General features: G+C 36.1%; 2 protein-coding genes and 1 pseudogene across 2 annotated transcripts; 2 read left to right on the forward strand and 1 right to left on the reverse strand.

Annotated features, from left to right (window-relative positions):
- Positions 1–385: 385 nt before the first annotated feature.
- LOC107158556 lies at positions 386–2,752 on the reverse strand (annotated as a pseudogene).
- A 15,070-nt stretch (positions 2,753–17,822) lies between these two features.
- LOC107158587 (olfactory receptor 4F21-like) lies at positions 17,823–19,102 on the forward strand. The gene has a single exon (XM_015505040.2). The coding sequence runs from the start codon at positions 18,005–18,007 to the stop codon at positions 18,941–18,943; it is 939 nt and encodes a 312-aa protein (XP_015360526.1). The 5' UTR covers positions 17,823–18,004; the 3' UTR covers positions 18,944–19,102.
- Positions 19,103–26,238: 7,136 nt separating this feature from the next.
- Positions 26,239–27,205, forward strand: LOC107158640 (olfactory receptor 4F15-like). The gene is given in 2 exon segments (XM_048815156.1): positions 26,239–26,754; positions 26,756–27,205. Coding segments are annotated over 2 exon segments (966 nt in total).
- The last annotated feature ends 234 nt before the right edge of the window (positions 27,206–27,439 follow it).

Below are 27,439 nucleotides of genomic sequence, written 5' to 3' on the forward strand. Positions count from 1 at the left end.
CTAGGTAATTATCAGCACTTTGTTTATTCCTCTAGGTGAGAGAATCACAGGGCATGAATATAGCTAAGTAGGTGTATTAAAAGAGAGATGTCTTTGAGAGTCATTGTCCAATAGAAGAGTGTCCAACATTAGGAATGGTAACTATGCCCAGTATGTGTGGTTTCAGCAATCACTGTCCCCAAAGTCTTCACTGACAAACAAAATTTCCATTAATAAACATTCCAAGGCTGAATTCACTCCTCAATGCTTTCAGAATCCTTTAAGCAAGGGTTTGCTAGAATGGACTGACTGCATCAAAATAAAATGCTTAAGGATATGGTTCATAATGCATATTTAAAACACTAATTAAATTGAAAAGATTTTTGAAATCTTTTAATTAAAAATATTACTTTCCAAGGATTGCCAAAATGGACCCAAACTTCTTAGACTGCATAAAAGAACTCTTCCTAAAGCTTGTTAAAACCTTAACAAAGAAGCTCCTCATTGCCACTTTCATCTCCTTATTTCTAAATGTATAGATGACAGGATTCATAAAAGGTGTGATAAGAACATCAAAGAAGCTCCTCATTGCCACTTTCATGTCCTTATTTCTAAATGTATAGATGACAGGATTCATAAAAGGTGTGATAAGAACATCAAAGAGAGCTAAAAATGTATCTATGGGTAAGGTAGGGAATGGCCACACACAGACTATGATGCAAGGACCGAAAGAAAAAACCACCACCGTGATGTGAGCTGAGAGTGGAGAGAGCCTTGGAGGAAACTCCTGAGGAGTCTTTACGAACCGTGACCAGGATGGAGATATAAGACACAATCAAGATGAAAAAGGTTCCCATGGAGATGAAACCACTGTTGGCAGTGACCAGAAACTCCAGTCTGTATGCATCTGTACATGCAAGTTGGATAAACCGAGGAAAATCACAGTAAAAGCTATCCATTTTATTGCTTCCACAAAAGGGCAAGTTTACAACAAAAGCCAGTTGAACTACAGAGTGGATGAGTCCAATGGTCCAAGCCACAGCCAGAAGAGAAGTGCACATTCTTAGGCTCATGATGGTCAGGTAGTGGAGGGGCTTGCAGATAGCCACGTATCAGTCGTAGGCCATGATGATGAGCAGCACCATCTCTGTTCCTCCCACAGCGTGAATGAAGAACATCTGTGTGATGCACCCTTTCAAGTAGATGGCTTTATGCTCTCTGAAGAGGTCATAAATCATCTTTGGAGTAGCGATGCTGAACATACCTGTATCAATGAAGGAGAGATTTGCCAGCAAGAAGTACATTGGGGAGTTTAAGTGATGGTCTGAGATAATCATGAGCACAAAGAGAAGGTTTCCCAACATACTTGCTACATAAAATGTTGTGAAGAACACAAAAAAGAGAATCTGAAGTTCCCAAGAAATTCAGACACCACTGAGTAATTTCCTCCATTCATCAACTTCATGTGCAAGATTGACCTTGATGTTCCTGTTACCTGCGGAGCACATGAGGCAGGATAAGTTTTCAAGTTGAAAAGGACACACTGGCTGTAGAGTAATGATGCAGATGTCAAAAACTGAAGGTTGCCTTGCTGTTTTACAGTTAAGAGTTCACACTGTACTTGAGTCACAGAGAGCTAGCCCCAGAAACATCTCCCATGAACTTGATCTCTGGTGCCATTTAATCACAAAGCCTGAATTTTAGCTTGGTCTTTAGTGTGTCATCAGGAAGGTATAATGTGAACAAAGGTACTTAAGAATTTAAGAAATCTTTCAGGGAATGTACAGACTTTTACTTCCTAATTCCATGTGGAAATAGTGCTACAAAAGGAGAGAATTATTTATTTATTCATTTATTTTATGATATGTAACTGCCTTACAACATTCTGGAGTTTTGTTTTTCATGAAATATTTGGGGTTTTCTAGGTTTGCAATCATGTCGTCAACAAGAAGATAACTTTCTAATTTTTGCAGCTTTAAAATTTTACTAATCCCATTATCCCCTTACTAACAAGGAAGTCCTACACACTTTAAAGTTCTCTTGATACTTAGCATCATTTTTTCATTATATATTTCCCTCTTCTTATTTTAAAATAAGAGACCAACTAATTCACAAAGTAGTATGCCCTATTTCTTTCCTATCTTTCATATCAACCAAATTGAGAACTTCAGAATACTTTTCTTTTCCTCCTTCTTACCTCCTCAGATTAAGTTTTGTTTTTATCCTTCTGGAACTACTGTTGGTTTCGCACTTTATGCTTCCTGAATCCATCCTTCCTATTTTGTTTTAACATTTTCAGCATCATTATCTTAATGTTATGTGCTTTAAGATAGCCACTGCTCCTATTTTAGCCTTGGTTTGAATTTAAGGGATAATCCCCTTTTCTTTAAAGTCCACTTCTGAATTGTTCAGCTCCAGAGAGTCTAGTCTATCTTGCACTTGAGTCTCCTTACATGTTATTATTATGCTTTATCCAAATTAGTGTCTGCTTCTTGCAGCAGTCCTATATCAAAGATCAGTCAAAAACTATGTGTACTTAGTATGTTCTTTATGCATATAAAGGATTTGGAAAGAATTTTGGAAGTCATCAATTTCAACTGTTTGATTTCAAGATTCCTTCAGCATGTACAGTTGGATAGTTTTCATTCTTCTCTCTCCAATTTAAAACACAATGGTGGACTTGTTAAGTATTGTTGGAATAACTTGAGCTATACAATAGAAAAGTACCTACACATCTGTGAAATTTATAAATATAATGCTATTGGTGTTTGAAGTAAACAATGACTTCAATAACAATATTCTTATTTATTGCTTCATGATTAAAATGATTAAACAAAAGCTGTCTTAAGAATATGATTCTTTTTAAGGAATCAAACTTACAATCAAACTCGTTTCAAATATTTTGTCACAATGAAGTCTGATCTTGAAAACAAGTGACATTTCTTCAAGATAACAAAAAACTAAAATTTAAAACAAAATTTAATCATTTTAATATTTTATCCAAATCTAAATTTTGGGTACTGTAAAGCTTACATAAAGTAGTTTATTCATTTTCTTTCTTATGTTCAATGATCTAGAAAGACAAATGTAATGTATTTGTTAAAAATGAAGAATCACAGTATGAACTGCTGGGTTAAACTTGACTCAACCAAACCAGTTACTTCAGCTCATTGTATCTTAATATATGTATCCATTACATTGAAAGTAATAATAGTTTGGGTCTTAAAAGTTGCTATGAGGGGCCAGGAAGGTAGCTCAGTGGTAGAGTGCTAGCTTGGGTGAGGCCCTGGGTTTGATCCAAAAACAAAGTTGCTATGAGTAAAGAGCTTAAAACAGCCTTTGAGCTGGGTGTGGTGGCACATGCCCATAAACTCAGTGACTCTGGAGGCTGAGACAGAAGGATCACAAATTCTAGGCCAGCCTCATAAATTTAGCAAGATCCTCAGCAACTTAGCAAGACCCTGTCTTTAAATGAAGTAAAGCTGGGGATGTGACTCAGTTATAGCACCTCTGGGTTCAATCTCCAATGCGGAAAATTCAACCCAACCCAATCCAACCCAACCCAACCCCACAAAATGACAATAACAACAGGAGAACAAAACAAAACAGTATTTGATATAGCAAGAACTCAAAAGATGTTAGCTATAATGACACATTATATACATGAAATCAGAAGAAAGAAGAATGAAGGTTATGCTATTTATATCGTCAATCAGGTTCACTAAACTTTCCTGGTATATCTAGTTCCCAAATTCCTCCTTTTGACATGTTCTGGCTTTTCAACCTTCATAAGAACATTATTGAAGATCTTGCCTTCATCCCTTCCCCTAGGGGACTTTCTATTTTGTCTTTTTTCTCCTGTGGGAAGGGAATATGTATATGGAAGTGTATAATCATATCCTTAATGTATTAATGCTAATTGAATCTGCATGAGTATTCAGTTTTCCCCCTAATTCTTTCTTAACAACAGAGTCTTATTTACTACAGTGCACTAAGCATTATCACCTAGGGGCTTGTATCTTAATCATATTCATGTAAAGTTTTATATGACTACAACAACACTCAGTCATACCTCTACTGTCCTACACAACGTTCCTTCAGATATATTATTATAAGTGTCTCATCTATTATGCTTCTTTCAAATCTCTTGTTTGCTTTCCCAAATGATTACTGAAATCCTACAATTCAGGAAAGTTTACTTTTCCTCATTTAGCATGCATATGACCATAAGATTAGTCTTTTACTCTTCCTAAGCAGTACTTTAATTATATAACTAGCACCATCAAGAAAGATATTTATTGGTTCTTATTGTTTTGAAACGTGCAGTTTCATAATCTAGAATGTGCTGCTCTAATTTGGCTATATACCGTATTTCTAGAGTTATCTCCCTGTATGTTCCTACTTTTAATAAGTACTTATTCAACTTTAATACTGTCAGCTCCACTGCCCACCCATGACCTCCTTCTTAACTCCTGGCAGTCTGACAGCCTCCTCCAGGTTTCTGAAACCAGCCTTATGAGGATCAGTAAATACAAATAGCATAATCTTCATCCTTCTGATCTCTCTGCATCATTTTTGACTGTTCACTATTTCCTACTTCCTGAGGAATACTGTAAATAGAAGGATGTGCACAGATTGTCATCTTTCTCCATGGTAATGTCTACTTCTATAGACTGGAATTAAAGAAGACACCTCTTCACATAAAAATTCTAACTAGTGTCATTAACACAGGGAAGGGCATAAATCATCAATGCCTGGAAGTTAGAGTACAGATTAGGCCTAAATGTCCAACTTAACTCTAAATATATGCAGAAGTCGGATTGACAAAACCTGTTTTGGCATTCTGTTGCCTGTTTCATAAATGGTTTTCTTCACTCCACTTTACACCTTCAGACATAATTTACTTAGGACTATTTTTAGGACCATTTAACTTGCTAAATCCTACTGTTATACACCAGATATTACAATTTTCTAATATGAAGTAATTCCAAAGGAATCAGCAACTAAATCTCTTGGTTACTGACACAGCCATCTAATTAAAAAAATATTTCCAGTTCTCTAATCTTATCATATACAAAATTTTAAAAAATTGTTTTTACCATTAGTAGCATTTCATTCTTAGTATTTTTAACATGTTAGTAGTTCTCTGATCATCTTCAGTATCTACACCTCATTTTCTTAATTAATATTGATTAAAACGCTTTAATAAGGGCTTGTTTGATTATAATCAATTTCCTGAACCTGAAGTTTGTATTTCTGTTAATTCTTATATTGGTTTAGGAAACATTGATTCTATAATGTAGAATATCTTTGAAGATATCTACCATATCTTCTGGAGATCAAGGGAGTCCATCTCAGAATATCATTATTCCTGGTGATTAGCTCTGGCAGGTATGAACTCATCTCAATTGAGAATGTTCTTATTCTCCCTCATAACTGCAATAAAGGCAATTTTTTCAACATCTGTCTTACCATAAATTCTGCTTTTTATATTTTGATCTTTTTTAGTAATCATTTCTTTCAGGATAAAAATATTAAAAGTATAACATTAATTTGTTTTGTTCCTAAACATTGATAGACTCCAAAAATCTTTCATATCTTTTATTGCAAAATAGCCAACGAGGAAGGATCCAAATTTCACATACTAGAAAATAAGGGCTCAAGGATTCACCCAAGGGTTAAATTCAAGCCCAATTTTTGCAATTAAAAAAAATGGAAGTGAATAAAAAAGTTTCTGAGGGAAATGTAAAAATTCTTAACAGTTGTTATCTACTACTTTAAAATTTTTCTAATATACATATGTACTTCTACAGTTGCTTCTTTCTACTTTTATGAAATTTCTAATATGCATATGTATTCCCTTTAGAGAAAAATATTCAAGAACAAGTTGACTCCAGTTTCCAAGTGTTTTTCATTATACTACTCTATGTCACTGACAGCCTAAAGTCAAAGATAGTTTTTAAGGTGCCTGAGAAAGTATCTTTTACTTTTAGAGTACTTGATAAAATCTCATAGGTGGCAAAATGGGTTTTTGTTATCTAAAATATACATCTTCAACTCCTCTACCTGCCTTTTACAGGCCACCTACTCCTATTTAGCTATTTTCTGCCTTCATAACTTCCTATGGCTGTCCAAAGACCTCATACTGTGTCATTTCCTCACAGATATGGTCTCCAGTAGATTTCTACCTTTCCAGATCCTTTTCAGTTAAAACATTCACAGGCTGAGCCACTTCTACATGAAGTGTTAAGAGGAAATCAATGCAGTTACTTAGACTTATGCAAGTTCAACTCTCATCATATTTAAATTTAGTTATGTATGTTCCTAACTGTGCGGTTTCCTGACTATTCTGGGTTGCCATGTCTCTCATCTAGCCCCCATTGCCCATCAAATTAACACTCCACTTCTGCAACATTGCCTGTGTTCTATCCTAATTTCCTATGGTGATTTCTTATGAGAACTGAGGCTTACTATTCACTATCAGCTTTGCCTGGTTTGCATAAAAAAGAAGAAAAAAAAACAGATGAATCTAAACTATTCACACTCCAATATAAAAAGTTCAATTCAGTTTGCAAAAATAGGCATGAGAACCAGAACTCTATCTTATCTGAGTCAGACCAAAGAACCTCATCTATTCTCCTCAGATGGTAGATCAGTTCTTTCAAAAACCTGGATGACGTTAAAAAACTTCATTTATACAAGAGCTATAATTCCTAAAAAAGAAAAATAGGAATTAGTTGAGTGATGCTGAGAACTAAAAAGTAGAAATTGGGAATTTTAGAATACACAGAAACTGAAAATATAACTTAAGAATTTATTTACCATGAAAAACTCAAAGGAAATGCAAGAGAGGGAACTAGAAATGAATATGGAATAGAAAACATGAAAATATCAAGGGGATTCCTCCTCCTGGAACAGATTTTTTTTTTTTGTTGTTTAAATTTTATCCTTCATTCAAGATCCAGCATATTGTCTTTTCAAAAAACAAAAACAAAACAAACAACAAACTTCTCCAATACCATTAGCATAGTACATCATCTTGACATTCTTATCCATGCCTTCTGAGGAAAACGTGAAACAAACCTACCAAATAAGAATTAAATTGTGGGTTAAATTAAGAAGGGAGATGATTACTGAGAAATTGTTGAAGGTGGATCCACTCTTCAAAGACAGGTTGACTTAATGCCTAGAAATGGTGAAGCATTTGATTTACACACATTTTACATGGAGAACTCTAGAATTAGAGGAGGATAATTTCACTTTATGACAGATCGTAACCTTTTATACAAAGAGCCTATGTTTTTTTCTCAAGTAAAAAAATATTTTAATTAGCAACCTTGATATTGGTGACCAAATAATAGCACTGAGTCTGGGGAATAGGTAGTCCTCCCTTGATAGGTTTTTCCTTGGAATTATACCTCAGAATCCACACTGTTTTTTCCACACAGGGAATAAGAAGGACAAAATAACAGAAGGAAAAAAAAGGAACTTAGGGCACCAAATGTAGTTGTGTTATGGATGGACAGAAATATTTTTGTTTCAAAATATGTCAACAGAAGTAGTTGGTGAGAAATCCAACACTTTAGAATACTTGAGAAACAGAACTGGAAGGAGAAAGAGTGTCAATTCTAGAAATAACTAGAGATTTCATGACAAAAACACTGTTTTCAATGAGGATTTGGGAAATGAGAAACCAGAGAACATACTGCTATCTTCCACATTGACAATTTTGGTTTTGAAGATGCTTTGTAGTCTATAAGACTCCAAACTCAGAACCTCAGACCAAAGAAGTTTTCCATCAGAGAATTTCAGGATTGTTTGCCTCATGTTAGCACTTTATCATGCTAATTACCAGAGTAGAGGAGAAATTGCCAGGTCATACAATTTTCAAATAAATATACCTTTTCCAGAACACCCTCATTGACCATATTTAATAAAGAGTCTTGATCTTTTATTTCACATCCTGTGATCTTTCCTCTGATTCTGTTATTGCCATCCTTCCTCATGTTAACACTTAGAAAGAGCTACCGTTGATCAACTGGAAGACCATCCCACACACGCTCATAACCTGACCAGTGAAGGCAAGAAGGCAGTGGCTCACTGTGCAGAACACATAGTCAATACTTAACAGTCATTTAAAAAATATGTGGCTCTGTTAGAACGGCTATCATCACAAAGACAAAAAAGGAACAAATGCAGATGAGGACGTGGAGAAAAGGGAACCCTTACTCAGTGTTGGCTGGAATGTAAATTAGTACAATCTCTGTGCAGAACTGTACAGAGGTTCTTCAAAACACTAAAAAGGATCTACCATATGATCCAGCTATCCCACTACTGGGTAAAAATCTAAAGGAAATGAAATTAGCCTATTAAAGAGATACCTGAACACTCATGTGCACTATTTACTAAAGCTAAGGTGTGGAATCAGTCTAGATGTTCATCAGTGTATGAATAAATGAAGAAAATTTGATTTATATACATAGTGGAGTACTAGTCAACCTTAAAGAAGAATGAAATTCTGTCATTTGCAAGAAAATGGATTGAACTAGAGGGTGTTAAGTGAAATAAGTCTGACACAGAAAGACAAACACTGCATACTTGCTTTCATATGTAGGTTCTAAAAAAATGGATTTGAATGTAGAATAGAGGTTGCTAGAGACTAGAAAGGGTGAAATGGAGTGACAGAGTTGGATAAGTAATAACACAACATAGTTAGATAGCAGTAATAAGCTCTAGTGTTCTACAGCTCAATGGGGTAACTATATTTCACAATAACCTATTATATATTTTATGAATAACCAGAAGAGAGGAGTTTGAAGTCTCCAAATGCAAAGTGATGATAAGGAGATAAAAATGTTAATAACCATTATTTGATCAGTCCCTATTTTATATAGGTATTGAACTATTATTCCATCATACCTCATAAATATGTACACTTATCTTGTGTTAATCTAAATTAAAAACATAATATTGAAGGAGATGGAAATGTTAATAACCCAGGTCTGATCATTAGACAACATTTAGAGGTATTGAATTATCACATTGCAACTCATTAATTTGTATAATTGAAAATTCATTAAAAATCTGTATTGTTATTTTTTTCTGGTATAGTTTAGAATAACTTTATAACCAATACCTGTATGAAAATGGCTGATCCTTTATAGATGTAGCCTCTACCAATGGGAAGCTGTTATAATATCTTCAATGAGTAAGTTTGGGCATTACATATTTATAGATAATATTAAAATTGGCCTTAAAAATCCATATATATGCCAAGCTTGGTGGTGCATGCCTGTAATCCTAGTGGCTCTAGAGGCTGAGAAGGATCGCAAGTTCAAAGGCAGCCTCAGTAACTTAGTTGAGGCCCTAAGAACTTAGTGAGACCCTGTCTCAAAATAAAAAATAAAAGGGGCTTGGGATGTGGCTGAATGGATAAGTGCCCTTGGGTTCAATATCAGCACCCATTCCCTGCCCCCAAATCAGTCTGTATGCTGTTAACAAGAGACATACCTAAAGACAAAGATAGGCAAAGTTGAAACAAATAAAATATCAAAAAGAAAATTAGCATAGCTATATTCATAGCAGGCAATAAATAAGTAAAATCAAAAACCATTAGGAGAAGAGAGTATACTACATGATAAAAGGTTCTATTTGCCAGGAACATTCTAAGCTCATATGTAATTCATATAATAATCTCAAAACATATGAAGAAAAACTTGCTCAAAGGCGACATTTTTACATCATGGATGGAATACAACATAACAGAAAACTTCAATACATTTCTTACGCCATTTGTAAGTCAAGCAGACAAAAATAGTAATGTTATGAAGTAGAGTAATCATGGACAAAATTAATGATTGAACAGCAATCACGATATAATTGAAATATACAGAACTCATATACTCAACAATGAGAGAATACACAGTTTTCTCAAACACACATGGAACAATCACAAAATCTGACAGAGTAAAAGAACAAAGTAAGTCCAACATATTCAACGAATCAGGTTCAGGTAGACCTCAGTCTCTGACTAATATATTAACAAACAAAAGGTTTATAAAAGGGATATGTAACTTTAATTCCTATATATTTGAAATGTTTTCATTTGTGTGTGTGTGTGTGTGTGTGTGTGCGAGCAAGAGAGAGAGAGAGAGAGAGAGAGAGAGAGAGAGAGAGAGAGAGAGAGAGAATCAAGAAAGGAATACGTATCTACTTGATAAAGCAGAGTTTTTAAAGAAAAGGGGCTATAATAATTTTTATGCCAATGAATTTTAAAATTTAGAAGAGAGAGAAATTTTTATAAACAGTAAAATATCTCAAAATTTATTCAAGAAAAAGAATAGTAAGCCTAAAATAATCTTATAAATTTGAGAAACTGAATAATTAGAATATTTCCCCAAGTTCTGGTAGTTGTGCTAAATCAAGTAGTTCCATCAAACTTTGAAGAAATTCTAGTTTTATGCAAACTATTCCTGATGACAAAAGGGAATATACCCCTAATTTATTCTCTGAGATCCCATAACCTTCATACCCAAACCAGTAAAAAGCAGTATAAGAGCCAGATTTAGTGGTACATGTCTGTAATTATGTTTGTACATAATTATGGGACTTGTTACTATTTATTCATACATGCACACAATATAACAATATAATTTGGCTAATATCAGTCCCCAGCTCTTCTCCCTTTCTTCCCTGTCCATAGCATCCACAAGTCAATGAGTTCCCTTTCCTAATACTGTTGATTAGTCTGCCCAAGTTATCCCTTACTTATAGTAATTTTTTTTTTGCTTTAGAGACCCATTGTCCACTCCTATGATTGGGTTGTGTTCTTTTTTTCCTTTTCACTTAGTGTGGTTCTTCAGTTCCATACATATCTAATTGATTTGGCATATGCCAGAATATCTCTTTTAAAGTTTCTGCACTTTGTAATGTCTAATACAGGGAAAGAGGCCCAATTATTTGTGGATTTCTCTTTTTTTTTTTTGTAAAATGTATACCACTGGGAAATTTATAAGACTACAAGTTTTGAGGTGGCTCTGGAGCAGTAAAGACTTTGGAGATAGTGGAGAAGGACAGATTAACTTGCATGTGCAGTGAACTCAGGCTTCCATGTTTTTCCACATAATATAACATACATATAATATTACTATGCAATTGTATAATGACTATTCCATGATGTGAAATTTCTTCTGCTTTCATTTTATTTGTCCAGCCTTAATTTCCCCAGGACAAAGGACAACAATAGATGCAGAGAGTAAAGGAATAACTTTTATTTGTCCTTCTAATTCCACTGGCAATGCTTTTGTGTCCTACTTTGTGCCTTCATTAAACTCTTCTCTTGAACCTAACTTGAGTGTGGCATTTCTGATGCTGGAAGGGGCCCTGACTGATACAAGAGTTCAAAATCCAAAGTCAATCGACTTGATTTTTTTTTTTTGCCTAAAAATCTTATTATGAGCTTCTGTACAGCAACATGCACATCCTTAATTACACAATATATTATTGTATAAAAATTAAGTATGTATAAATATACTTTTATTACTTAAATTATACTAAAAATTTAGCACATTTGGGTTTTTTGGAGTTGATTGTAGTTTTTTTTCTGAGTTAATATTTTCCTATTTTTGGAGATTGATTGTGGTGTGAAATTATCAATATTTACAACAAAGTAGCAAAAATTCCCATGTTTGTTTCTCTCTTTAACTCTAGCATTTTATGAGTTTTTACATCCTTTGATTGCATTGGACAAAAAAAAGAAAAAAGTTTCTCTAGGGAAAAAGTCCCTGAACCATGCAGTATCAGTGGGTCACTGCCTCTTTTGGTATATAAAATAGATTTATATCCTCCCATGGCAGGGTAATATATAACTCTTTATGTTAGAAGAGGAAAATCTGAGTCCCAGAAGATGCTGTTCTTTTTATACAGGTAAAATGTATATATAGAAACAAATTTAACCATGGGAAGTGAAGCTTTACTTTGAGACATGATTCTGTTGTAGGAATTGCTGTGAACACAAGTCAGATCCTAAAGGGAGTGAGTCTAGCCTAAAGCTAAGTCTTGTCCAGGAAAGGAAACTGAATAGCACAGGAGAATAGTTGTGAAAAAAGCCATGGACATATTGGAAAAGGCTAACTGATGTTGCACTAAAAATGAACCACATTGTACCTAGGGAAATGGGAAAGATTAGGAAAAGTTACAAAGTTTTTAAAGATATTTAATATTTTAGATTCTGCGTAGGTTACAATTAATCCTTCTAAGTCATGATTACCTCAATGATCTCATCCTCTACTACTTGATAAATATGCAAAAAATAGCACATGATGACACATGAAATCTAAAACAAACAACAACTCCCCCCCCAAACCGAAAAACAAAGGTAATGTTTTTCTTTACATTGATTTTTCAAAAGAGATGGGAATAAACTGATTATCTTTTGTAACTAGAAGCAAATTCACTAGGAACTTTTCAAGTTTGCCCTGTGGAAAAGACTCTCAGAGACACCTGAATAGATATAAAATTTGACATGAAGAAAAAGACACAAAGCTGAATAAATATTTTCCAATGCAACGTAATTTTGAAATGTGATGTTGAAAATTTGAAAACAAAACTTAAAACTAACAGGCTAATTTTTCTTGGTTGCTTTTGTGGTTTAGAATTAGTTTTTGTATCCATTTTTTTTTTTTGGTTCTGGGGATTGAACACAGGGGCATTTAATCACTGAGCCACATCCTCAGCCCTTTCTAATATTTCCATTTACATTCAGGGTCTCGCTCAGTTGCTTAGAGCCTTGCTAAATTGCTGAGGTTGGCTTTGAACTCAGGATCCTCCTGCCTCAGCCTCTCGAGGTGCTGAGATTATAGGCATGTGCCATGGAGCCTGGCTTTTGTATCAATTTTATCTCTGAACTATAAGAAGAATGGAAAATTTTAAAGAGTATTGACAGATGGGAATTTTTCTCTTTTTATGAGTAAGTGAGAAAGAAAATCAAAGAGTAAAAGGTATTGTTTGTTTTCTTGCAAACTGAAAGCTCTAGGGTGACTTTGTTTATTCATGTATATAAGCAAAGGATACAGAATTACAAATATTTTCCACATTAATAAACAAAAATAGTTCTTAAATGGAAGGGGATAGATTTTACTTGACTTTAAAGATGATTCTGTGGCAATTTTAAGAGGAAAAATATAGACGTTTGAACTGAGGAAAACAATGAACTTGCAATATTTCTAGATGGTGAAAGAAATATACATGAATGAAGCACCTTGTTTAAATCTGAGAGATGTCTTTCAGTCCCATTTAACTTGATAACTCTATATTTAAAACCATAATACTCATTTTTTCCCTTTATAAGGATTAGATGTCTGGGAATTTGTTTTGGAGAATTACTAAATTCTAAATAGTCAGGGAAAGGGATTAATTACAACACAGGGTAAAGAGGTCTTGTCTTTTGCATCATGGATATATAATTAGTTAAACGTGAATGCAATTAGTACATTTCAGAAAAAATTATTTCAAAGTATAGTCAATCTATAAGAGAAGATAATTGTAGCTTCTTTTCTTTAGGTGTTTCCCCCTCAGTCTTTTAATGACTTCTTTGTGAATAAATGCTATGTCCTTGGGTCTCCATCCACTTTTTCTCTGGATTGAGATTTGGATCCTGACCCTGTGTCAAGTGACTTTTAAACTGTAAAGACTCTAACTTTGTGAGTTTTTATATTCACTGATATTTGGATGGATATAGTTTAATTCATTTGGCACATTCAAATTCCATAGTTATAACTCATATCTCAGAGATCCAAAGATAAGTAAATTTACAGCTGATGAAGAAACTCTTCTAAGAACCATAGTACTTAAAAGAATCCTGGAGAGTTAGTACTGCAATTTGTTTATAGTCATACAATTTCTGAAGAATATATCCAAAAAGCAGACTAGATCATATCTTAGAAACTGACTTAAAGTGAGCTTTTTCTTTCATGTTTTCAGAATTATACATGTAATTTCCAATTTTCAAAGTCCTTCTTGAATTTTCTTTTTAATCTTTTCTATTTCTTATTTTTATGTAATTCTTGCTCATTTTTATAATGCTTTATTTTTTTATTTTTTCTCTGTCACTTCAGAATTCTGCATGGTCTTGTTGCCTATCTTCTTTGATTATATAATTAGACATATTTTCTTGTGTTTTTAAAGAAATCAAATACATATATTTCTATCTTTCAGCAAATATTTATTTGTCCTTTATTGTATACCTGTTGTGATTCTAAGTTTTGGGAAACATTGTAGAGAAGACATATGCAGTCTTTAAATTTGTGGGAATTGTAGTCTAGTTAAGAAGGAGAACTTAACAATGGATTACATTTGTAGTCAGAACTAAAAATAAGTACCATGTTCTTTAAGAGAAAATTAATTTACATGTAAAAGTTTACTGTTGATCACTAAAAGAATAAATGTTATAATCTATTACTAAGAGAATAAGACAGGTAATATTTAGATATGGCGTTTTAATGCTATCTGCTTATCAACATCATTTCTTTTTTATTTATTCATTTATTCCATGCATAAAGCACTATAAGGGGCAAATGAAAGAAAAGAAAGTAATGTTAATATTTACTGAAAACTACATGGAATACCTGCATACTGAATGTATGAGTATGATCTTTAATTATTTCTTCCCTACAATAAAAAAATAATTTGTTCAATAGATAAATAAACTGAGGCTCAAAAGTTTAATACCCTGCCTAATATTAACTTGTCAGTGGCTGAACCATGAAATAAATCTTGTTTTTCAGAATCCAAGGTCAATATTCTGTCTACTATGTTACGTTGTTTCTCTAAATAAAATCAAAATTACAATATAATGTGGTAAGTACTTTCATAGAGGTTTAAACAAAATGCTGTCTACTATACCATAGTGCCCCTAATAGGGTGAAGTTTTCAGATCCTGCGCTAAGTACACCCAGGCAATGACTGTCAGATTATCTTAGATTTTTCCCCCCAGTGTTTCATACTTTAGTAGAATGCAAAATCACACATTTGTTCTTCAGTGTAATTAAATTGCTAGAAAAGCTTCTAAACATTTATTTGCCATCTCTATATCTAGGGTGGTGCAAACTGGTAACGGACAGTTCATGGACCTGCACCTCTCTGCGGAACACTTTTTTATGGCCTCAAAGAATCTAAACATGAATAGGTCATTATCTCTTTGAGAAGTTTACTGGTGAGCTGGTCTTGTAAGCAGTCCACTAACTTAAAAGGATGTAAAACAAATGCTAATAATATAAAAAGCAAGACCTTCTAGCTATGGTAAATATTTAATAAGATTTGAAGATAGTGTTTTCCAGAGGTGGGAAATAGGAAGGAAGGGCTTATTTGTCAGAATAATCTGGTGGTCTTGGTGGGTACACTTGCTGAGAAAACGTGAGTAGTCTCATGTGACTGAATGAGGCTATGTGTTTTGATGGAAAAATTAAAAGAATTTGGCTTGAATCACAGCTTCCTCTATCTCATGAGGGACATCACTGCAACCACTCTGGGAGAAAGCAGAGAGATATTAAATTCAGAGACGATACTCATGGAACTCTGTATGACAACCACCAACTTCTCTGTGTGATCACAATTTAAAATCTATAGGCACAATAGTGATTTTCCCCTTCTAGTTTCATTAAGATATAAAAAATGACTTATTTTTAATTATACATGACAGTAGAATTCATTTTTATATAATTGTACAAGCATAGAATATATCTTATTCTAATTAGGACCCTCTTCTTGTGTGTATGTACACATGGTGGAATTCACTCTGGTGTATTCATATAGGTACATAGGAAAATTATTTTGGATTCATTCCACTGCCTTTCTTTTTACCTCCCTTCTCTTCATCCCCCTTTGTCTAATCTTCTGAATAATAGCTATTCTTCCTCTCTTTCCCCTTATTGTGGATTAGTTTCCACATATCAGAAAAAAAAAACATTTTAGGACTGGCTTATTTCACTTAGCAGGATAGTTTGTAGATACATTCATTTACTGGCAAATGGCGTAAAGGTATTCTTCTTAATGGCTGAATAATACTCCATTGTGGATGTATGCCACATTTCCTTTATCCATTCATCTGTTGAAGGGCCCCTAGGTTGGTTTATAGCTTAGCTATTGTGAATTGAGTGCTATAAACATTGATGTGGCTGGATCACTGTAGTATGCTGATTTTAACTCCTTTGGATATATGCCACCAGTGGGATAGCTGGGTCAAATGGTTGTTCCATTCCAAGTTCTTCAAGGAAACTCCATACTGCTTTCCAGAGTGATGCACCAATTTGCAGTCCCACCAGCAATGTATGAGTGTGCCTTTTACCCACATCCTTGCCAACCCAAAATGACAAATGTTATGTATGTTTATGGTGTACAGTGTGCTGTTTTGATATACATATGCAGTGAAATTATTGAGTCAAACTAATTAACACAATTATCACCTCATATACTTACTTGTGGTGAGAACATTCAAGATCTACTCTCTTAGGGATTTTAAAGGACACAGTACCATATTATTATTAACCATATCTTAACTATTAACCATAGTTACCATACTACACAATAGATCTTCAGAAATTAACCATCCTAATTGAATATTTCTACCGTTTGAGCAATATCTTCCCATTTCCTCTCCTCAGCCCACCTATGACTTATTTTCCACATATAAAATGAGATCTTTCAGTATTTGCCTTTCTATGTGTCTTTAATTTCACTTGGCACAATAGCCTCCAGATTCATTCATATTGTCACAAACACAGATTTCCCTTTTTTTAATAAGGCTGAAGAATATTCCATTGTGTGCGTGTGTATACACACATGTGTGAGGTCCACTCAACTGTCAGTGGACAGTCAGGTTGTTTCCATACATTGGATATTGCTAATAATGCTACAGTGACTATGGGAAGATATTTTTTGGGGATATAATGATGTCATTTCATTTGGATATTTATCTAGAAATGATATTGTGGATTATGTAATAGTTCTATTTTTAATTTTTCTTATTCATTTCTTTTATTATGGTGTTATACTTCTCTGATGATTATTGATGTTGAACACTTGTTGGCCTTTAGGTCTTTTTTTTTTAATTTCAAGAAGGGAAAAGGATTTATTAGACCATTTCCAGGACAGGGACCCAAGGCAGTGGCTGGGTTCAGTGTTCTTAGGGGGAAAATGGCAGCATTGAAGATGTGCCTATCTTCTCTTCTGATAAAAACAGCTTTGTGCTCACAGAAACCATTTACTCCTGTTGCCACAGCCTTGGCCACATAGGATTTCCCTGTGCCAGGGGGTCCAAAGAGCAGTATCGCCCACCAAGGGGTACAGCTGCCTATGAACAAGTGTGGGAATTTAATTGGCAAAATGACAGCTTCCTTGAGAGCCTGCTTGGCCCCCTTCAGCCCACCAATATCATGGCATCCTATGTTGGGCTTCTGCATCACAACAGCAGTCCTCAGCTGTTCTTGAAGTTTCTTTTTCTCTGGACTCTCCCCTTCACTGTCACTATCACTGCCCTTGCCCTCACTCTGATTTCTTTGACCGGCTTCTTCACACTTGGCTCCAATGCTCTTCTTGGCCTTGTGCCTGTGTGCCTCAGACTTGATAGTGTGGAGGAAGCCGATACAGCATGCTGGAGATTTGGAGTGCCTCCTGGTGTAATTGGCTTTATTCTCTTCTGTGGCTTTTGTCACCAGATCAATGGCTTTCTCCTGGGTCTGCCTCACACTCTGTGACTCTGCTTGCGACCTTGGCCAGACCCCTGTAACCAAGGTGCTGGGTTCCAGCGCAGGGAGCCTGACAGGACACACTGTGTGTGAGGAGGGTGGTCTCTCTGCCGGAGCCTAGTCTGAGGGCCAACGAGCCTTGTCTTTCAGGTTGGTTTTAATGCTAAAGTAAAAAGAAGGTTTTCATGATTTTGACCTCATTCCTCCTGGTCTACTAATATCGTTGTCATAATTTGCATTTTCTCCCGTTTTTCCTCCTTCAGGCAGCACCTCCAACAAAGCCAATGGATGGAGCAAATCACTCTGTGGTGTTGGAGTTCATGTTCCTGGGACTCACCAACTCCTGGGGTATCCAACTACTCCTCTTTGTTTTCTCCTCCATGTTTTATGTGGCAAGTATGATGGGAAACTCCATTATTGTGTTCACGGTGGCTTCTGAGCCTCACTTACACTCTCCCATGTACTTTCTGTTGGCCAACCTCTCCTTCATTGACCTGGGTGTGTCTTCTGTTACTTCCCCAAAGATGATTTATGACCTCTTCAGGAAGCACAAAGTCATCTCCTTTAGAGGCTGCATCACCCAGATCTTCTTCATCCATCTCATTGGTGGTGTGGAGATGGTGCTGCTCCTAGCCATGGCCTTTGACAGATATGTGGCCATATGTAAGCCTCTGCACTACCTGACCATCATGAGCCCAAGGATGTGCATCGTCTTTTTAGTGGCTGCCTGGGTGGTTGGCCTTATGCACTCACTAGTTCAATTGGCTTTTGTAGTAAAGTTGCCCTTCTGTGGCCCTAATGTGTTGGACAGCTTTTACTGTGACCTCCCTCAGTTCATCAGACTTGCCTGCACAGACACCTACCGACTGGAATTCGTGGTCACAGCCAACAGTGGTTTCATCTCTGTGGGCTCCTTCTTCACACTGATCATTTCCTATGTTGTCATCATTCTCACTGTTCAGAAACACTCTTCTGCTGGCTCCTCCAAGGCTCTGTCCACACTGACAGCTCACATCACTGTGGTGGTCTTGTTCTTTGGTCCTTTGATATTCATCTATGTACAGCCATCTTCCTCCACACACCTGGATAAGTTCCTGGCTATATTTGATGCACTTGTCACACCTTTTCTGAATGCTGTCATCTACACACTAAGAAATCAAGAAATGAAGGTGGCAATGAAGAAAGTATGCAGACAGCTAGTGAGTTACGGGAAGATCTCTTAAGTGACTGCATTGTGAACACTGTGCAACAACAAAGTGTTTTGTTGAACAAAGCAAGTTCATTTTTTATGATAAAATTCAGAGAAAAGTCTTTCTTTCTTTGCCTACTCTGATATCTACAGTAATATTGAAACCACTCCGTCTTCTAGTTAGAATGGAGAAAAATCACTTATGAAAACAGAGAAGGAATTACATGTAAATTACTTATGAAAGATTATAATAATTATAATAATGAACCTCAATTCCTAAGGAATAATATTTATTACTATTTAATAATAATATAATAATATAAATGATCTTTTTTTTAAGGAAGAATCTCTCCTAAATACAGAAATTTCTGGTAGCACTCCACGGGGGGATAAGGGATATTGAACTGGATCTTCTTTCTCTCTCCTATCACTTGCAAACACTCTTTGCCATTTGGGGACTCTTCTAGTCTGTGCAAGGAGGTCAGAATCTTGAGAGCACACATAGAAGAGTCTATTAAATAAATGTTTTGGGGTAGAAGAACAAAAACTGTGTGAGCTATCAAATGATATGTATGCAATATTGTGTCTGACCAGGGGTACATTATGTAGGAAATGAAATATACTAATGAGGTCACAACACATGGAACTTATTCATCTACCCACATGCCCCATCACTTAAAAGCAACCGACTTCATAGATTAGTGGAATAGTCTGCTAAGTTTCAGTGACAATACTACTTGGGGCTCAACACTTTGAGATGATGAGTAGTTTCTTTGGGTTCAGGAAAAGCCTACAATAAGCTACAGAAGCAAGCTGTTATTCTCCACTTGTATGGATCCTATGGGGACACCCTTTTCTGCAGTTGTAGCTTACTTATGATTGTAGAACCCCTTCTTACCCAGAGCCCTGTTACCCTACAGATGCTAAGAGCTCTTTTCCTTTGCTAGCCCTGGATTCCTTTTCCATGTCTTATTGGTTCTAATAACTCTGCCCAAACTCCTGAATATAATTCCTTCAATAAGTTCTCTTCAGTTAGCCATTTGAGTGTTGTATCACAATTAAAGAAAATGGGGTGAATAAACAAGATGACCCTGAAAGCCCTTTTCTTTTCTCAAAAATCTAGCCAAGTTAAGGAAACATTGAGAGCAAACCTGGGCTGTTGTGTCCAGATGCATATTACTTTAAAGGAATGTCTTTCTCTCGTGCACACTTGGACTAGGGCAAACTAACTTTATCTGTGGAAAGTTGCTTATTGTTATTTGCATGTACATCACAACATGGCCCCTTGGGATGCTGTGTATACAAGCAAATTAAGCAAGTTAATGCTGATGATGTCACTGCTCCTACAGCCTAACATATAGATCCCCTCTTAGTGGTGACTGCGGTAGAACTGAGAGTAATGTGCAAAGGTTATGTGTCACTCATTCGGCCAACCACCACTTGACAAAATGCCATGAGGGAGAGAGGGCACTGCTTGGCAAAGCACTGCTGTGGACGGAGGTGCTACTCGTTCAACTGTCACCACTGGACCTTCCCTGAAGGCACTTCTGTAATGAAGCCTTATGTCTCACATGCAATCTCTAAGCACTCTACTTCCCACCTTGCCCTGGCACAACTGGCTGTGGGCATGGCAATTGTGACATCTCTTCTTCTATGGGCCTTGATTAATTCTTGGCAGTATCTATAAAACAGTGAAAAGAAACTAGAGTCATCTATAATGTTAAGTACACATAAATGTAAAGCTAAGAAAGGTCTGGAAAAATGTGACCATCTGTTGTTATCCCCAGAGATTAAGGAAGGGAAACTGGATTAGGGGTCATTGTCAAAGGGTCTTTGGTTTTATTTGTGATGTTCTAATTTTAAAAATGAAATTAGGCTCATATATTCTCTATTTAATTATAATGATTTAAAAATGAAAAGTAGTGACCTTTGCTGCTCTCAAGTCATTCTGTAATACTTTAAACTGGATTTTGAGTTTTCTTAACTCAAATATATTAGATATATTCTCTTTTTTCCAGCTAAAATGAAGCTTGATTACACTGTTTGAATTTACTGTGCTATAGACTCCTCTGGGGCTAAGAGGCATGTACTTCTGAGCTGCCAGATCACAGGCCTGAATCACAAAGCGTTTTCTCATTGTTTTCCTAGGTGTGTGGAAAGGGGTTTGTGGGCCATAGACATGAGTGGCTTTGGAGAGACACTGAAGGGGATCAGGGGCTCTTTCTGCTTTGCTGCCAGGGGAAGTCTTTCTTACGAAGCAGTTTCGACTTACGCAGTGTTAAGAATTCAGTCATTTGCTTATATTTCAACCTTATTTTATAGTGTCTTCTGTCTAAAGTTTATAATTTTAGACCATTCTATCATGATTTGTTTCTGTTTTAATCATCTGTTATGATTTTATTTTAAAATTCCATTTTTAAGTTTGGATTGATTTTATTCTTCATATTTTAGTTTTGCTCAACTGAACAAATATTTATACAGTGCCTAACATATGGTGGAAAATGCACAAGGCAGTGGAGAGAGAAAGAGACAGAGAGAGAAAGAGAGAGAGAGAAAATATGAATAAGGCAGGGTAGAGAGAAACAGTTTCAATGTGATGACGTTGGTACAGTTAAAAAGGTATAGTATGGGACTGCAAAGAGAAGCATAAGGCAGAACAACAGCTTTCAAAGAGAATTGTTCATGAGGATTACCTGAGGCACTTTCAAAAAATATTTAGAGTCTTGGCCCACCTCTCAGTTTGGTTCAAATAGTCTGGATCAGGTGTGTTATTTTGTAAAAACTCTCCTACCCACTCTCCACCTGCATTTACTGTCCTGTTAGTTCTAAACCACTTAGTTTCTCTGACATATTGAACTTGCCATACTTCATTCTTCAAGCTTGGAATTCATCTTTCCACCCTCATTCCTGTCTCCAACTCTCAAGTCTCCACTCAGGTGTTACTTCCCCTGAGAGGGAGATTTAAGGATTCTTGCTTCTGTGTTTCTACCTACTGTGTGCATGATGTCTTCAGTGGAACTATTACCCAGAATGGGCTAAGGTGCTTTGCTTGTGGGGCTTCAAGCTCTTTGGGCAGGGACTTACATATGGGTAGAAGAATGAGCTGAATGAATAAACTCCATGTCTAGTTCTAGCTTTTAAGAGAGTTTCAATCTCGTGGACATTTTTTTTTTTAAAAAAAATGGCTATTGTTATTTTGGAGATTTTACATTGTAGCTGAAGTTTAGAGTTAAATCCCCATGAATTTGACTAGCTGTGTTCATATTTCACAATCTGCCTCATTTTAGGCAATAAACAAGCAAGTGAGAATTGGAAGATATAATTGCCAAAAGTAATCATTTTTCTTTCTCTTTTTTGCAGTACTGGGGATTGAACCCAGGGGGCACTTTACCACTGAGCTACATTCCCAGCCATTTTTTGAGACTGGGTCACACTAAATTGCTAAGGCTAGCCTCAAATTTGTGATCCTCTTGCCTCAGCCTCCAGATTTGCTAGGATTACAGGCATGCACTGCTGTTCCCGCAAGGTGATACTTTTAAAATACCCAGTTTCAGTTTTGTTTCCTCTCCAGTGAGTCATTACAAAGTTTTTCTTCTGGTTATTCTTCCTAAACCAATTGGGTTCCAGGAACAATTCCCCTGACAACATGAGAAAAACTGGCAAATCCAGGTTTCTGCAGAATTACTTGGTTATTATCCAATGCTGGTAATTACTCATCTTTTTGATTATTTTAGTTTTTTATATAATAGCAGTCACACAAGCTGAAAACTCAGCTATTCAGGGAGTTGATTACCTGAAGATGCTGTGGTCTGGGAACAGGTAGGCACAAAGACAGAAAGTGAAGATAACAACAGAAAAAAAAAGGACTTGATATATTCAATTCAGTTGCAGAAAAATAGCCTAGTGGTAGAATCTCCGTTTTCAGATGTCAAATAACTGTTTGATTATGGTCAGGTTAGTAATAATGTCAGTAAAAAGGAACCGGTTATACTAGGGAGTACAGATTGTAGAAAAAGTAAATAACTGACTTTGACTTTTACCCTGTACTAAGAATGTGTCTTGGTTTCAAGGGTGATATCAAGGGTGATATTTAGGGAAACTTGAGGTCAGCAAATGTGACATCTTCAGCATAAACAGGGCATTTGGGACTTCCAGAAATGCTTTAGTAAAGAATTTACTTATTTCACATCATTAACCATTTCAACAGGTTAATGAAGGAAAATTAATAACCTACAGAAGTTCAAAGTTAGGACTACTTGCTTTGTTTTATTTCTGTCTTTTCAGAAAAGTTGAAAAGGGAGAAGTTCACTACAGTTTAGTACCTTTACTGGAACTAAAACCAAATGATACACACAGAATTTAGAGAAAGATTGACTGGTAAGCTGTTTTTTTTCAGACACCTCACCCCTCACCACCTACCTTTCCTGAATGCCTATTTACAGATCCACAGGATCATTTTCAACTGTGACATAGAAAAATTGTTATAATAGTATTATTGGAGGGGTAGGGTAATCATTCTGCTATGACCTTTGTCTGTTGGGAACTTAGATGTTTTTATTCTTCCCTCTAATTTTGGTCACCCTGATGCAAGGTAAATGTAAATGAACTTCAGGAAAAATAATAAATTCAGGTACATGGAAATTAGACTTCAGAGGCAAAGTGAAAGGAAGGGTAGCAGAATTGGTTACTTAATTCATGCACAGTAAAGATTTATTGAGACAGTCCCTGATAATATTTTTATTTTGACTGCTAATGAAGCAAGTGGACAAGGTATAAAACAAAGAACCAGAAAGTCCGGCTGGGAGTAGGGAAGAAGATTTGGACTATCAGAATTACAAAAAGCATAGGAATGGCAAAAAAAAAAAAGAGAGAGATGTTGAGTTTTCAAGTAGTATGGCTGAAATAATTTGGATATGCCTCTGATATGAACCAGATTGGAAATTTTTTTCATACATTTCATTCCTGGTAGGGCACTCATTTTCTCCATATTCTATAAATATGAGCTTTAAAATGGATAAGAATCTCCTCTGGGAGGCTGACCAAATCCATGTAAATTTATAAAACAAAGGATGGTATTGTTATAGTTAAAACTTCATCCCGGGGTTTCATAAACTGACTTCCAGACTACTCATGTATAATCGAATAAAGCCTTTATTGAAGCACACCAGTGGCGGCTGACCAGAACATAAAGCTGTTCCCCTGATCAGCCCCGAACAATTGCAAGGGCACTTCTTATAAGCCTGAAAACTGCAAAAGGGATGTTCAGGGGGTCTAGCCAATGCAAGCAAGCCAGGTTACAGAAGCAGGACAGTGCAGTCAAGTGGAAGGAAGCCTAACCAATCACAGTTAGCCCAATCACCCCAGTTACAGAAACAGAGCCCTGTTACCCTAGTTACAGAAACAATGCCCCATTAGGTAGTTCTGTGTTCTTAAAGGTTTCTACAGCAAAAGGAAAAGTATATCTTGCCCCAGTCATGACCCTTCTACTTGGCATGGTTGTTTTACAGGATAAAGTCATAAAACAACATGGAGTCACATTTGCTTCTACTATCATTTTTATTTAGAGAGCAAATATTAAATAATCATAGTTTGTAACCTCAATGGCCTTTAGTTAAAAAGAGAGAAGGAAAGAAAATAATAGTCAAGTAAAGCAAAGCGTGTTTGCCTCAGCTTCCCCCCGTTTATGGAGGGTGAGGTGCTGGGGTGGAAGCCAGGGCCTTGTCATGTTCAGTGGTCTACCACTGAGCCACAACCCCAGGCTCCTTCTTAAAGCTTCAAACATCTCCTTTTTTAAAAATTTTTATTGTTGGTTGTTCAAAACATTACACAGTTCTTGATATATCATATTTCACACTTTGATTCAAGTGGGTTATGAACTCCCATTTTTACCCCATATACAGATTGCAGAATCACATCAGTTACACATCCATTGATTTACATATTGCCATACTAGTGTCTGTTGTATTCTGCTGCCTTTCCTATCCTCTACTATTCCAGAGTCCTCATTAGATTTGCAACTGAATGTGCATTTATCAGTACTATGCATATTTTATTGTAGGTTTGGGGATTTTTGTTTATTTTCAGGTGAAAGTTCTCCAGTGAAATGCAGTGTTTCATTGTCTCCAAAAGTCCAGTTCCCTATGTATCATCTCAATATATCCAGGATCTACTTACTTTTAACTGCCACTACCTCTGCCACCACATTCTGAGTAACATCATCTCTTGTATCATTGCTCGCTCAAGATTAAAAAATGTGTTTTTAGCCTATCTTCCTGTTGCTATCTTTGAAACTTTGAAGTGTATTCACAATGTAGCAGTCAGACTAATCCCTTAACGTGAAGTGGACTTTTTTCATTTCTCTGTTCAAAATCTGGTTGTTGGGTAATTCTTCAGAGTAATAACAAAAGCCCATGTGAAGACCTATAATGACCTATATTGCCTGTGTTCCCCTGGCTTCTCAACCCTGTACACACTCCTTCCTCACTCACTCTGTCCCAGCCTCTTTAATCTCCTTACGGTTCTTTGAACATGGCATGTGAGCTCCCATCTCAGGGCTTTTGCTATCTGTTGTCTCTGTCTAAAGTGCTCTTTCCCCAAACACCTTCATGACTTTTTAATTCAGTTTAATACATTAATAGAAACTATTTCATTCCAATCATTTGTGGACTCAAAATATCTTTTTGCTCACTTAGTATTTGCAAGACGCTGTGTGGGAAACTATGGAAATAAAAACTTGAAGGGATGATGATTTTATTATTGATCAGTTTTATAATCATATGGGAAGAACAAATACATGACCAACAAGTAACGTAAGTAAATTTGGGTACATAAGAGGGTCATGAGGAAGGTGTAGACAGATGAGCTGCCATTCAATTTGAGTATAAAAGAATGAGTGACATCTTCAAAGGTCTAAATTAGAGAAATATAATTTCTGGTTTGAGCAACAAAATCAGTCACAGAATCCTACAAATCTCTGACATGTAATAGTCTTTGTCTGGAATACAAAATTGGCTATTACTCCTCCAGGGAGAGAATGGTTAGCATTGATCATACCATCACAGCGAGTTAATGTCAGTGCTCTATGTGGTTTTATCAGGTGCCACAGGTGTACCAGTCCACTGGACTGCTCACATTCCTGGTGTTAGCAAGCCCTGATGAAGCACAATTACTGACATATGTAACAACAGTAATTAGTGGTCAAGAGAATATTAGATTTTTTTAAATGCTCAGGTAATATTTGGCTTCAATAATTTATACACTTTTTCATAGAGGAAAATAATATAATACTAATAATTTGAATTTTCTCATTTTTTTTTTCCTTTAGGAAACATGAAAGTAAATCTACCAAATGAGCCAGTGAATAGACCAAACCACTCTCTAGTGTCTGAATTTGTGTCCCTGGGACTCTCCAATTCCTGGGAGATCCAGATTTTTCTCTTTTGCTTTTCCTGTCTCTTCTATATGTCCAGTTTGAAAGGAAACCTCCTCATAGTTGTCACTGTGACATCTGACCTTTACTTGCATTCCCCCATGTATTTTTTGTTGGCCAACCTCTCTGTCATTGATCTGATATTTTGCTCTATTGCAGCACCCAAGATGATCTGTGATCTCTTCAGAAAGCAGAAAGTCATCTCCTTTGGGGGCTGTATAGCTCAGATCTTCTTTAGCCATGCTGTTTTGGGCACTGAGATGGTGTTGCTCATAGCCATGGCCTCTGACAGATACGTAGCCATATGCAAGCCTCTGCACTACCGGACCAGCATGGGCCCACGAATGTGCATTTTTACTTTAGTGGGTGCCTGGACCATTGGTCTCATTCACTCATCAACCCAGTTGGATTTTGTTGATGAAGTTGCCCTTCTGTGTCCCCAATGTACTGGGCAGCTTTTACTGTGACATACCCCGGCTCATCAAACTTGCCTGCACAGACACCCATAAACTGGAGTCCATGGTCACTGCTAACAGTGGGTTCATTTCCTTGGGGGCATTCTTTCTGCTCATCCACTCTTACATCTTCCTTCTGGCTACTCTTCAGAAACACTCCTCAGGAGGTTCATCCAAGGCTCTTTCCACTCTTTCAGCTCATATTACTGTGGTGGTTTTATTCTTTGGTCCACTGATCTTTTTCTATGTGTGCCCCTCTCCTTCAACACCTCTGGACAAATTTCTAGCCATATTTGATGCAGTTTTGACTCCATTTCTAAACCCAGTCATCTATACAATCAGGAACAGAGAGATGAAGGTAGCAATGAGGAGAGTGTTCAGTCTGCTCCTGGGTATTAGAAAAGTCACTTAAATGGCTTGGTTGAAATAAAACTTACAAGTGACTCTTGAAAGTTTATAAAAGGCAATCTTCTTGAAAAAGAGTCTTTCTTCTAGACATTGTAGTGTTCCCAAGCATTCATCAACTATCTGGTGGGAATGGAAGTATGGGTGCCATTCCTCTTGAAGAAAAAGATGGATTTTATATACAGCATAGAAATCAAAGATTATATTCAATATCAAGGATTATATTTAATCCCTAAAGAAC

The sequence above is a fragment of the Marmota marmota genome, unplaced genomic scaffold, assembly GCF_001458135.2.
Source record: "Marmota marmota marmota unplaced genomic scaffold, marMar, whole genome shotgun sequence".
Classification (NCBI taxonomy): domain Eukaryota; kingdom Metazoa; phylum Chordata; class Mammalia; order Rodentia; family Sciuridae; genus Marmota; species Marmota marmota.

Coding starts and splice junctions, on each gene's coding strand:
- LOC107158587 (XM_015505040.2), top strand. CDS start 18,005: ATGGATGGAGCAAATCACTCTGTGGTGTTGGAGTTCATGTTCCTGGGA.